The sequence below is a fragment of the Ictidomys tridecemlineatus genome, chromosome 2 (assembly GCF_052094955.1).
Source record: "Ictidomys tridecemlineatus isolate mIctTri1 chromosome 2, mIctTri1.hap1, whole genome shotgun sequence".
NCBI lineage: Eukaryota > Metazoa > Chordata > Mammalia > Rodentia > Sciuridae > Ictidomys > Ictidomys tridecemlineatus.
The window spans coordinates 70704352-70717058 of record NC_135478.1 but is presented as its reverse complement, the minus strand read 5'-3'; the positions used below and the strand labels follow the sequence as shown (position 1 = coordinate 70717058).

General features: G+C 50.5%; 2 protein-coding genes across 24 annotated transcripts in view; one reads left to right on the top strand and one right to left on the bottom strand.

Annotated features, from left to right (window-relative positions):
• The window catches only part of Comt (catechol-O-methyltransferase), a 36989-nt gene extending 30496 nt beyond the window's left edge, over positions 1-6493 (top strand). For all 4 annotated transcript variants that reach the window (XM_040291078.2, XM_005334546.4, XM_040291080.2 and 1 more), the window contains 2 exons: positions 5-136; positions 4499-6493. In XM_040291078.2, the coding sequence (XP_040147012.2) occupies positions 5-136; positions 4499-4699 (333 nt within the window). In that variant the 3' untranslated portion in view covers positions 4700-6493. The remainder of the gene's footprint in view (positions 1-4; positions 137-4498) is intronic.
• Positions 6411-12707, bottom strand: part of Arvcf (ARVCF delta catenin family member) — a 58512-nt gene continuing 52215 nt past the window's right edge. For 11 of the 20 annotated variants that reach the window (XM_078038732.1, XM_078038733.1, XM_078038736.1 and 8 more), the window contains 8 exons: positions 12029-12100; positions 10587-10714; positions 10200-10350; positions 9711-9909; positions 9308-9606; positions 8920-8973; positions 8490-8575; positions 7930-8385 (listed from right to left, as the gene is read on the bottom strand). In XM_078038732.1, the coding sequence (XP_077894858.1) occupies positions 8221-8385; positions 8490-8575; positions 8920-8973; positions 9308-9606; positions 9711-9909; positions 10200-10350; positions 10587-10714; positions 12029-12100 (1154 nt within the window). In that variant the 3' untranslated portion in view covers positions 7930-8220. Of the gene's footprint in view, positions 7250-7767; positions 7888-7929; positions 8386-8489; positions 8576-8919; positions 8974-9307; positions 9607-9710; positions 9910-10199; positions 10351-10586; positions 10715-12028; positions 12101-12707 lie in introns of those variants that run through there. The other 9 variants (XM_021732708.3, XM_005334541.5, XM_021732712.3 and 6 more) reach the window with 4 other exon arrangements.

The window sequence follows — 12707 nt, the reverse complement described above, 5'->3', positions numbered from 1 at the left end:
CTAGGTCACTGTCCTGGTTGGGGCATCCCATGACCTCATCCCTCAGCTGAAGAAGAAGTATGATGTGGACACATTGGACATGGTCTTCCTTGACCACTGGAAGGACCGATACCTGCCAGACACACTCCTCCTGGAGGTGAGTTACACATGCCTCACTAGAACAGGCTCCTAGGTTGACTGCTGCTTCAGGGGCTACTGGGACCAACTGACCAGGTCGGTTGACCTCTGCCTCTGAAGATCCATGTACCCTGGCCATATCCTACTGGGGGAAGTCCAGGGGACATAGACAGCTTTGGGTACTATGTCAGTCAGTTTTCCAACACTGTGACAAAATACCTGAGAAAACCAACTTAGAGGAGGAAAGATTTTAGTTTGGCTCACAATTTCAGAGGTGACAGTCCATGATCACTTGGCTCTATTGATTCTAGGCCTGTGATGAGGCAGAACATCATAAAGGGGAGCACTTTGGTGGAGTGGGAAAGAAAGAGAAAAGGGGAGAAGGGGCTGGGGAAAGATATTTTGTTGAAGGACACAGCCCCAGTTATCTGCTTCCTTCAATTAGGCTCCACCTCCTAAAGTTTCTACCACTTGCCAGTGGTGCCACCAGTTAGGGACCAAGCCTTCAACACACAAACCTTTGGGGGACATTCTATATCCAAATTATAATAGGCATTGAATTACACCTAGGGTGCCACCTAAGGTCAGGGAAAGCAAACAACCATGGAGGCCCTGAGGCAGGTGGAGATGGGAGGAAAGGGGTTGCTGGATCAGGGATCAGATAAAATAACCCATTGGAAGCTTGGGGGTCAGATTGCCTGCATTGGGAAAATAGGGGCCAGAAAGCCCAGGTGGAAAGGGCACAAAGCTGAGGAAATAGGAAGAGCAGCTCTAGGGGCCACGGCCACTTTGCCAATTGGGTATCTATTGGTACTGGCTCTGGGGAAACAAGTGTGTCCTTAAAAATCTATCTCTTGGGCTGGGGATGTGGCTCAAGTAGTAGCGCGCTCGCCTGGCATGCGTGGGGCACTGGGTTTGATCCTCAGCACCACATAAAAATAGATAAGATATTGTGTCCACCTAAAGCTAAAAAAAAAAAAAAAAAAAATCTCTCTCTCGAAGTTTCTATTGTACAGTCCCTGATTCCCTCAGGCTCCTCCTCCCAGACTCTTCCCAGCCCTCAGTGCTGCTGCTGCTCACCCAGACTCACCTTGCAAATGATTGGGGATGGACATCCTTGCTCCCTAAGTGGCTGGGACTTGGGTCATTGGACAACCCCTAATGAACTAACTTTTAAAGGGCTTCCATTGGGGATATACTTATCTTGGCCCTCCTAGGTGGCCTATTAGGAGACACTGAGGAGCTCCTTGGCCCTGTCCTGACCTCCTTGCGTGGTGTAACCAGCATGGGGTTGTCCCATATTGTTCCTCTGTTTGTTGTTCTTCTGCAGTTGTCCTAGCAGTTGGATACCCTGCTTTGAGCAGCAAGACCCCAAGTATGGGGGGCTTGGTCACCAAGCCCTAGCAGGGCAGTGCCATTGTGACCTGGATGCAGATAGGAAGGGGCCAACACTAGCAGAGGCCTGAAAGGGCACAGTGTGTTCTGAGACATGGAAGGCTTTGAGCATCTGAAAGGATCCCTGTTGGCTCTATGGGACATAGAGAGGGGTGACATTGGGAGAGCATTTCAGAGACTGCTCAAAGGCATTTTGGAAGTTCTAAGCTCTGCAATTCAAGAGGTTAGGAAGTAACTGGAATTTGGACCAGAGTACCTGCAAAGGGGGGGCAAGCAGTGGGGAACAGGAAGGGACCTGCAGGCCAGGATAGGGTAGCTTCAGACACTTCATCTGGGTATAGGAAGCCCACCTGTGGCAAAGGGTGAAGAAATTGGATATTGAAGGCAGAGAGCAGGCAATCAATCAGAGGAGCCTTACTTGGGTAGGAGAGACATATCATGGGGAGGTCTGCATTACAGGGAATGGATTTCAGCAGTACTTAGTGTGTGATCAATTACAGGGGCCTGCTTTTGGAAAAATATGAATATTGCAGTTTATTAACTAGGAAAGTAATAGTTTTCTCAGTGCTGCTGTTCAAAGCTGGTAATTATCTCAAAAGAAGAGAAGGCATAAATTGGGAATGGCTGTACTTTTTAAGCATACAGACTCTTGCCCCCTGCCTTGTGCAGGGTCAGGGCCAACCTGAAATGTGGAGGCCCAGCCATCCCCTCAGCTTAGTTGGTTCTGTAAGCATCAGAGGAATAAGGGGCTTAGGGACAGGTGACAATTCAAAATCATGTGGCTGCTTGGAGGAGGAGGCTGCAGGCCCTTATGATATGCATGTCTCCATAGGGCTGGTTGAAAATCCCAACATGATGGCTGGCTTTCTCTAAACTCAGAAATTAGAGGGCGAGAGACACCTTTTTTTTTTTTTTTTTTTTTTTTTTAGTTGTAGATGGATACGATACCCTTATTTTATTTATTTTATGTGGTACTGAAGATTAAACCCAATGCCTTACATTTGCTAGGCAAGTGCTCTACTACTGAGCTACAATCGTAGCCTAACTTTTTTTTTCTTGACCAGTTTCTTAAAGGACATTGGGCCCCTAGCACCTCCAAAGGTGACCAACACTTCACTCTTCCTTTATGACATGATGAACTCATGAAATTTTGGTATCATTGGTCTTACTAAAGGTTAGCTTGTATCTCTTGAGGTTGACCCCTGAGTCTCTGCTTGACCCTAAAACTCTAGGGGCCCAGGCTTCCTGCTCATTTTGTATATTTCCTGCCCTTTCCTGGTGCCTTAGCCCAGGTGCCCTCCTTCTGAGTAGTTCTTTGTTCTAGATATTTTCAGCTAACTTTGCTAGGACATTCTTTTTTTTTGTTTCCCCCTAAGAGAAAATACATCATGATTGATAGTGTACTTCCTTTGCAAATTCCAGATCATGGGGTTGTCCCCTGACCTAAGTGACCTTACAACTATGTCCTCTACTACTGTAGCCTGAGGGCTCCCTTGGCTTTCTCCCACTGCCAACAGGCTGAAAAAGACTGCCCTCCACCACTTCCACAGCTGAAAATGCTGTGTGGCTATTGAACATAGGGCAGCACATCCCTGCAGAGGTGCAGAGTGACATCTGTCATTTTCAAGTGAGAGACCCTCTCCTGCCTCTGATATGAGATACCCAAGGTCACTTATCTTTGTTGTTGTTTTGGCAAAATTGAACCCGGAGGCGCACACATGTTAGGCAAGTGCTCTACCACCAGGCTACATTCCCAGCCCTTTTTGAGATAAGAGTCTTGCCAAGTTTCCCAGGCTAGCCTCAAACTTGCGATCCTACAGCCTTAGCCTTTCAAGTCATTGGAATTATTGGTGTGTGCCCATTATGTTGGCTTTGTTGTTGTTGTTTTACAGTACAAGGGATAAAACCCAGGCCTGGGCAATACTCCAATCTGGGTTGCTTGTTTTTCCTTTCAATGTTTAAAATTGCTTTTTAAGTTTTATTTTGTAATTATGTGGGGAGGGTGAGGGAGACAAAAAACCAACAACCTTCCATGCTTCCAAACTCAACTCCAAGATGTGTCTGGGGAACCTTTTTCACAGCCTCTTTCCCCACCAGGATACACTTCCACTCAGGTTTCTCTTTTATTATTTATAAATATTTATATATTTATTTTTCTGATGTGTGCAGATCTACCTCTCAGCTTAAACAAAACATTTTATGGAGTTTTTCATCTGACTGCAGACCCTGGGTGGCAACCACCTGTCACAGCATGTTCAATAATGACTCCTTCATCCTGCAGACAGTCCTGTATCTTCCCACATCCCCAATATTGGTGGAATAGAGATCTGCAAAGGCAGGAACCTTGGGATATCCAGAGAAGTGGGTAGGCTTGTCAGTGGCAAGATCAACTTGCCCCCCAATCCTGCAGGGTCACCAGCTCTTGTCTGTGATGGTTGTATCAGCAGCCTAAGCTACCTAGGGCTCCTCTCCCTTGTAGGGGCTTGTGTTCCTAGAACTAGTTATCTCAGGAGCATGCTCTGGTTCCAGCATTTCCTCTACTTCCTCATCCAGTAAGCATTTATTGATGGGGATTTATTGCTGTGTGTCACATGTTTTTCTAGGGACTGAGTTGGATATAGGAGTGAATGGAAGTGTGGAGATGTGGTTCAGTGGCAGAGCATCTGCCTAGTATATGTAAGGCCCTTGATTTGATCTCCAGTACCATGAACAAAAAAAAAGAAAAAGAAAAGAGGATCAAAAAGTTACAAGGTCCCATCATTTCAGAAAGCTGATGTTCCAGACACAGGACTAGGACCTAACACAACCCTTTCTGACACTGGTTGCTCTGGGGAGAAAATGAGGGAGTGAGAGAGACCTGGTCCCCAGGGTGAGGCATAGGTCAGTGCATGAAGCAGCATCTTGGGGAGGAGCACCTTGTTTGGGGTGAATTTTCCTAGCTCCATAGTATAATAGGTTCATTACTCCATCTTTCTATCCTCTGTAGGAATGTGGCCTGCTGCGGAAGGGGACAGTACTTTTGGCTGACAATGTCATCGTCCCAGGAACACCCGAATATCTGGCATATGTGCGTGCGAGCAACAGCTTTGAGTGCACACATTACAGCTCATATTTGGAATACATGAAGGTGGTGGATGGCCTCGAGAAAGCCATCTACAAGGGCCCAAGCAGTCCAGTTCAGCCTTGATTGTCTATCCTGCTCTGGGCTCCCCTGACAAGCTTGGTCCTCCAAAGGGCAAGATAGACAAACTTCTACTAATGCCATTTCAGTAATTCTGAGAACTGTACTCAAATCCTGTAAGGCTTGGGCCTTGCCCATATAGTGACCTCTCTGTGTTGCATTTCCAGATTGTCACACTCTGGCACACTCCATAGAGTAGGTTCATTGTGTGAAAATACTGCTGACAAAGCTAAATTGAGGGTAGTGGGGATATAGCTCAGAGCACTTGCCTAGTGAGGCCCTGGGTTCCATCCTCAGCAACACACACCACAAACACACACACACAGACCAAATTGGGGCAGGTGGTATCTTTGGTGTCACTGACCAGCAAGTGGAATTCCAATAGGGTTTCTACATGGTCCTCAGGCACTGACACCTCCTTTAGACCCAGAAAGGGGTGTGGAAGTCAGACATTTACAAACTGCTGTGCCTTCCACTCAGGATGTCCTCAAGGCTTGCTGTCAGTAGGTGGCAGCAAAGCCTCAGTAACTATCAGAATTAACAACTCTTACATACTTTGGACTCCTGAATTTTCACTTTCTTTTTAAGAATGAATCATAACTGCTTTACTAAAATTGGCTAGCTGCAATAATCTTATACTAAAATAATGTTTAAAGGACAAAATAGAAATTAAAAATTAAACGCTGGGCCCAGTGGTGCATGCCTGTAATCCCAATGGCTCGCGAGAATCATGAGTTCAAAGCCAGCCTCACCAACAGTGAGGCACTAAGCAACTCAGTGAAACCCTGTCTCTAAATAAAATACAAAAGAGGGCTGGGAATGTGGCTTAGTGGTCAAGCACCCCTAAGCTCAATCCCCAGTATCAAAAAAAAAAAAAAAAGAAAGATTAAATATTTAGATACAAGATAACTGAGTACAGTTCTTCTCAACTGCCACACTGCTCCCTCTTTCCCAGGACCCTTTGCTAAAACCAAACATGCCAAGTTCCTCTTGATGGAATGCTAATGCTACAGGCTGGGCTCATGACTGGCTGGATCCTGTGTATCACACCCAGCCTAGGACTCCTGGCCATAGCATTGAAGTAGATGCCACCCTTTTTCAAGTATTACCAAAAAAAAAAAAAAAAAAACAGAAAAATTGGCCAGCCTTTACCCATCTCTAAGCAGGTACTAGGTAGAGGTGAACACAGGGCTATGCAAAGTGCCTGACTCTCTGGACATGAGGCACTGAATATGAATGAGTATGTTCCTTCCTAGTCCCAGTCAGCTTGGTTTAAAGTAAAGGAAGGCAGGTTTAGCCTAGCCAGAGTAGTTCTTCTGGCTGCCTAGGTACCAAGTGGTGAAGCAGAGTTGATTTGTGTATGCCTAAATCTAGAACTGCTCCAGCCTCGACCTTAGCTCTGAGGCCCCAACTCCTCCAAGTGATCAGATTACTGGCCACCTCAGCAGGATCCCAGTTCCTATACTGGACACAAATATAAACCCTGTCTAAGCTGAGCTCACCTGTGCCCATTCCTGGTCTTGGGGCCAGCTAACCACCCATAAGCAGCCCACTCCTCTGAGCATAGAGAACAGGAATTAGCAAGTAGCCAGGGTGAATGGATATGGAGAAATACCCAAAGAGCAGGAGCAGAGTCTGCACTGGTCAGCCTTTACCTATCCAGGGCTGAAAGAGATGCCCAGTGGCTTGGGAAGAAGAAGCGGAGCCACACAAAACAGAAAGTTCTTTGTTGCTTTTTAAAATTTTCTTACAAAAATTTAGATGTTTACCAATACAATCTTATTTTGGTTTTGTTTTTAATGCTTTTTGTCAGTGTTTTTCTTCTGTTTTTAAGTCACAAACAGCAGGCACTGAACAGCATTCCCTTGGGGGCTGCTGCCAGAGGTCAGTCCCGGAGGTTATTGAGGTTCTGGGCAGATGCAGATGTGGCAGCCATGGCAGCCCCAGCTAGAGGCAGCTCAGGGAAGAGTTCCACTATATAGGGATCCCACACATCCACAGATCCCAAGGAGTGGTGGAGGGGCAAGCATAGCCTGACTTCCATCTTGCTAATCCCCTGCCTGGGTTAGCCCTCTTGGAGTAGCCCCATGCCTGCAGTCTGCTTTCTAAGCAGGGTAGGGCTTCAGCCAGGGGAGTGCCTCCGTTCTCCATGGACCAACTTCTTTTCCCAAGCCCCTCCCTCCCTGCCTGGCTACCTGTCCCCAGGAGTTGCACCCCAGTTCCATATTGTTCCTCTGGGGCACTGGGCACACAGGGTGCTCTCTCCTGTTCTTCCAAAGCAAAACCAGCTACCCTCCCCTGCCACTTCACTGGTCCCCACCCCTGCCCACACACAGCACCATGTCAGTAAATAGCTAACTCTGGCCTAGGGAGTTAGGTCGGGAGAGCAGAGGGAAGAATGGACAGGGTGGGTCAGGAGGGGTGTCCAGAAAGGCTCTGGCTCCGGGTGAGAGTCTCAGCCAACCCCTGCCGCCAGGGGGCTCCAAGCTCCACGACAGGGTCTGCTCAGGATGGCCCTTCTGGTGATCCCTAAGAACAAATGGTTGGATCCAGGCCCTGCAGAGGGAGATGGAAGGAAGAAAGATGCTGCAACCACTAGCACAAAAAGTGGCCAGAACCAAATGAATGGGACAGAGCAACTGCAACCTCTGGACAGAGGTCACTGGCCATGTGAATGCAGATGTGGACAAAAGCAACTACTATGGATCAGGAGGTAGGGGTCAACCCCCAGGGACTTGACACTAGGACCAATCCTGACTTGTTGGACCTGGTGGAGTCCTGTGCTAGAGGAATTTAAGGCTTATGAGGGACCACCCCCTGCTCTGGATTAATCTCCTCAGGACCTTGATTTCACAGTGCCCAGGATGAGGCTATGGGCCCTGGGAAGATCCCTGCTCAGACCTCAGTCTGGCCTTCCCTAAGATGGACATTTGGGCCTGCTGTGCCTGCTGGCAGCTTGGGTCTTGCCAGGGAGCAACAGGGAGAGCAGAGCATGCGGCCAACAGAGATTAACAAGATGCCCTGCCCAGAGGATAGGAAAACAGTTGGACAAACAACCAGACAAGAGAACATACCAGGCATGCAAGCTAGACCCAGGAGTCAACGGGCTGAGGCTTAGTGTCCCCCACGGCGTCCACCAGCCTGACCGAAGGCCTGCTGGGCCCGGGAAGAAGGGCCTTCCTGCAGGGGTCAGGCTGCAGCACACAGATGGGTGGGGTGGATGGATGGGTGGGTGGGTAGGCAGGACAATGGCAGAGGCAGAACAAAGCACGTTAGTTGCAGCTGAAGGGTGGGGCTGAGCTGGTCAGTGGGGTCAGGGCCAGGGGAGTGTGAGGATGGGCCTGCCAAGGCAGTATGGAGCAACTCAGCTGGCATGGCTCACATAGGCTTAGGTGGCATGTGGACACATAAAAGCCTTCACAAAAAGCCAGGGACTGGTACAGAGCAGGTGATGGGTGCTGCACTCTCCACCGGACCATGGCATGGACCATACACATGCATGCAGAGAAGGACGCAGACTCACTTTCTCAGGCTCCAGTCCAGTGCAGTGTGTGGCTAGGTGGAGCTCTATTCCCTTTCTCCTCCCTCCCAGCAGGTGAAGCTCTGAACCCAACACCCAAAGGCTGATTGATGTGAAGGGCTGCTTCCCAGGCTTGTTTCCACCTCCCAGTTGTCCATGGATGAATGTCACCCTAGTCATGCCCCAGGGACCAGATCAAACTGAGTACTACCTAGCTGCTCCTTGGACAAGCCCTAGACATACAGCCTCCCTGGTCACCTGCCCACAATCACTTACTTTTAATGGTTCCTTCTCTGAGGCCTCCCCTAAGGAGTCACTACCCAGAGTCCTCCGCTCCCTCCGGTCCACGGTGGAATATCCATCTGTGGAGTAGGTTAGGGTTGGTGGGGCATGAGGAGAGCTCTGAGGGGCAGGCACTCTAGGAACAAGTTCGCTCCTCTCAGGCCAAACTCAGGAGACCCCCTGGACAGGGAGCTTTTGCAGAGGATCCCCACCTACCAGATCCTTGGAGACCTGTCCTGGTGCCAGCTCTCACCAGCACTGCATTATATTCCCTGGGTATCCCTGAACCAAATCTTCTCCAGGGAGTAGATCCATGGAAGTTCTTCCCAGCACTAACCACACTTACCCCATAAAACCAGCAGGACTGTCTCAGGGCCCTCCCTCCTCCCTGAGGAGGAAACAAGTTCACAGCACCTGCCCTCACCTGGGCTAAGGGCATCCATGGGGATCACATCCCGGCTGCCTGGCTTCTCACCATCTGGAAGGCATAAGCAGGTAGCTGGTTACAAGGAAAGGACAAGCAGCTGGGTATGGAGTGATGACCAAGGCAGATAAGCCCATCATAGGACTGACCTCAGTGACCTTGGGTGCTCTTATCATTAATGTCACTGCATTCTTCAGCCCAGCTTCTAGGCACCCACCACCCAGCCTGGTGCCAATGTAGACAGCATGGGAAGGAAATACCCAGGAGGATGAGAGCAGGGAAAGGGGCCACCCCCAACCTTGTCACGATCAACACAGGTGGGGAGCCACTCTTGAGCCTTAGGGATGGACTCTTGTGCCATCCACCTCTTCCTCTGGCCTGTACTTACCAAGGCTCTTGTCTACTAGAGGCAGCGTGCTGTCATCGAAGCCTCCGGGACTAGAAGCTGCCTTGGGTGCTTTGGCTGCTGCAGCAGCCGACTTAAAGAGACACAAAACAGGGGGTGAGGTGGGAAGCAGTGCTCTTGGAAACCTGACATGGTAAAATGGGAGAGGGAAGGCCAGGGTGGACCACACCTGAAAGCGAGCCTTAGTCCAGCCATCCCTCTGTAGGGCACTACGTAGCTCCTTGTAACTCCACACAGTCTGAAGCACATGTGATGCTGCTTTTGCCTCCCGAACCGACTGGCTGCAGCAGGATCAGAGGCAGGATCATAAGTCCCTGGGGCCTTAGAGTCTCCCAACCCCACCTCCTGGCCCCATTCCCACCCCCTGGTCCCCACCCCTACCCACCTGGCGGCCCCTAGCGCCACCAGCGCAGGCACGCCACGGGCCTGCAAGAGTGAGCGTGCATTATCCAGGCTGTCGGACACAATCTCATGGATGGTGTTCAGAACAGCAACCACTGTGTCTTCTTCCAGGCGGGCTCCGGGTTGAGCTGGAGCCTGAGCATTGCGCACGTTCCGCACCAGTTCTGCCATGGCATAGCTCCCTAAGAGGCAGGGTTGGGTGTTAGGACATAGATAACCTCTGCTCAACTGTGTGGGAAGGAGCAGGATTGAGGCAAGGGGCATTGCCAGGAAGGCCCCCAGGTCACCACAAGGACCCCTAAGAGCAGGGGGCTGAGCTTCGGAGAATGGGCCAAGAAGACAGTGAGTTCCTGTAGCTGGCTGGGACCAGCCCAAGACACAAGGGCAGGGCCTGGATTCCCAAACTACCCACCTCAAACCAGAAGTGAAAGGCCTTCGTGGTTCTACACCTTGGCCCTGTCAACGTCCTTACCGATGAGGTCTTTGTTGCGACGGTCCAGGGAGAGGTTGCGCAATGCAATGGCTACAGCACGCACCACCTTGTCAGTCTCAGACTGCAGTAGCTCTACCAGCACCGGCAGCCCACGCTCCTTGCGCACTGTGGCACGGATGTATGTGGCCCACTGTGGCGGTGGGGGCAGGGAGGTGGGTTGCTCAGCGAGGGGTGGTTCCTCATAAAGTCCTGCCCCAATAGCTCAGCACCACCTGTACCACCCAAGGTGTGTACCCTGAACCTCCCAGACCTTGGGGAGTCACACTGTATCTCACCTCCCCCCAACCACCCTCCAGCTTGGGCAGGGATTGGGGAAATTCCCTTCCTGTCCAGGTCATGCTCTTCCTGCCAAAACTGGCCCCTTACCATCCAGTTGCCGGCACTGAGGTTTTGTAGGGCACCTGCTGCAGCTTCTAGGGTGTTGAAGTTCCGACTCTCCGTGAGGAGGGAGAGGTAGAGGCGTACTACCTCTGGCTGGTATAGTAGCTCAAAGCCTGGGTACAAGGACAACCAGAGCCCATAGTCATCCAGAACCCCCTACCCTTACTCCTAAAGCTGTGGTGAACTGGGGCCAGGGATGAGTGTGGAGGAGTCAGGACATGTTTTCTATCAATGAATTGAACCCTATAGCCACCCAAAGAGGAAAATGTTCCCATTTCACAGAGAGGCAAACAGGCTTACTCAGAAGGTAATAGGTTTGGGTGAGGACATTCCTTCCTCAACCGTGCTGCCAAAGAAATGGGACTGGATCTGCCTGGCAGCCTGAGCATAGCAGGGGACTTTGGGGAAAGGAGGTGACAACCAGGACATGCCACTAACAATAAGCCCCACCAGGCCAGGGCACCTGACCACCCTCCCTGGAAACAGGACCTTCCACCCAACCCAAATGCAAATGAATCTGTGAACAAGGGGCCTGCCCTAGCAACAGGGCCTGCTTTTCCTGCCAACCACTCTTAAGAGCTCCAGTAATTAAGGTCTCAGATTGTGATCATGGCTGCCCTAAGATGGTGCCCTGCAAAGGGCTCCAGAGTCAGAGGTGGAGGCAGCATTCCAAGCCTGCCTGTCCCTACTTTGGGCTCTGTTTGGCTCTAAGACATTACTTCCCTTTCCCCTATCCTCTCACATTTCATCACCGCTCCCCTGTCCTCAAGTCTCATGTTCCCTCTACTCTAGCTGGGCTTACTACTCCCCAAACTCTCCAAGCATTCTCCTCTAAGGCCCTGTTGCTCTGCCTGGTATGGCCCCACATCACACATACCCACCCATGGCTGGGTCCTTCTACTCAACTTGGGGGCATCTGGGTTCTTCTAGCTTGCAGGGCAATGTTTTCTTTCACAAGCTAGTTCTGAGTGCAGCAAACAAGGCCAATCCATATATACGAATCCAGAGGACAGGGGACATGAAGGGTGAACAACCCTGTCCCTGCATGAGTCCATAAGTGGGGCATTCTTGGGTCCTAGCCCTCTGGTCCATGACCTACTGGCTCCCAACCCCCATGGAGTATACTGAAAGCCCTACCTTCCCTCTGACTGGCCTTTTTTACCTGCTGAGTGACTGAGCAGAGCCTGGCCTGTATCTTCCCATCTACCCTACCTGAAATTACCTGTGATATTGATCCTGATTCTGAGCCCTTCCAAGGTGCCCAGGGATTGGACCCCTCCATGAAATCCCATACATATGGGCCCATTTCTCTGTCTGAATGATCCCCTCAGACTCTTCAAGCCTGCTTGATGGCACTAGGCTTCCCCAGCTCATACAGCCCCACCAAGTACTCATGGCCACTTCTGGCTTTGCCTCTTCCCACTTACCTTTTGCAGCCTCAGTTCGCTTGGGCAGGTCCAATGTGTCAAAGTTTCGGTCCATCTCACCATCCTTCTTTCCTGAAACAGAAAAGCAGTGTGAGGGGAGGAAGTCTTCATGGGGCATAAGAGTATATCAGGATGATTAGGCATCGTCCTCTCCTGCCCAGAGATCAAAAACAACCTTAATGTCCAGGCCTGGGCACTGAGAGGCCCTGAGTGTGAAGTACTTATTCTGAGTTTTTAGTCTGGGTCAGGGAGGTAGGGCCTAAGGACATCCCAGCCCTGCCCTGGGGACCTAGTCCTCACCTTCCATCAGGTTCTGGGAATGTACCACAGACCTCTTCATGGCTTCCTTGCATGAAATAAGGGAAACAGGAGCCCATGCTGGGTAGCAGTTAGATACAAGCATAGAGAAACTGACAGGGACAGTACTTAGATGGGACTTGACAGGGGTCAAGTCCCATCTAAGGGGAAAATTCTCCTAGTCAGGGACCAGAACATGAACATAGCCTCTACGAACCAGAACCCCCATACCCAGGCTGGGTTCCTATAGTGGCCCTACCAAGTTCTTGTACAGCCCTGGTTTGCACACCTTCAGGACAATAACTCAGTGCCTCTAGCCATCTTCCTCTTGGAAAGCAGTAAGCCAAGCTCAAATGACCTGAGGTTCCTGCCTTGCCCATCC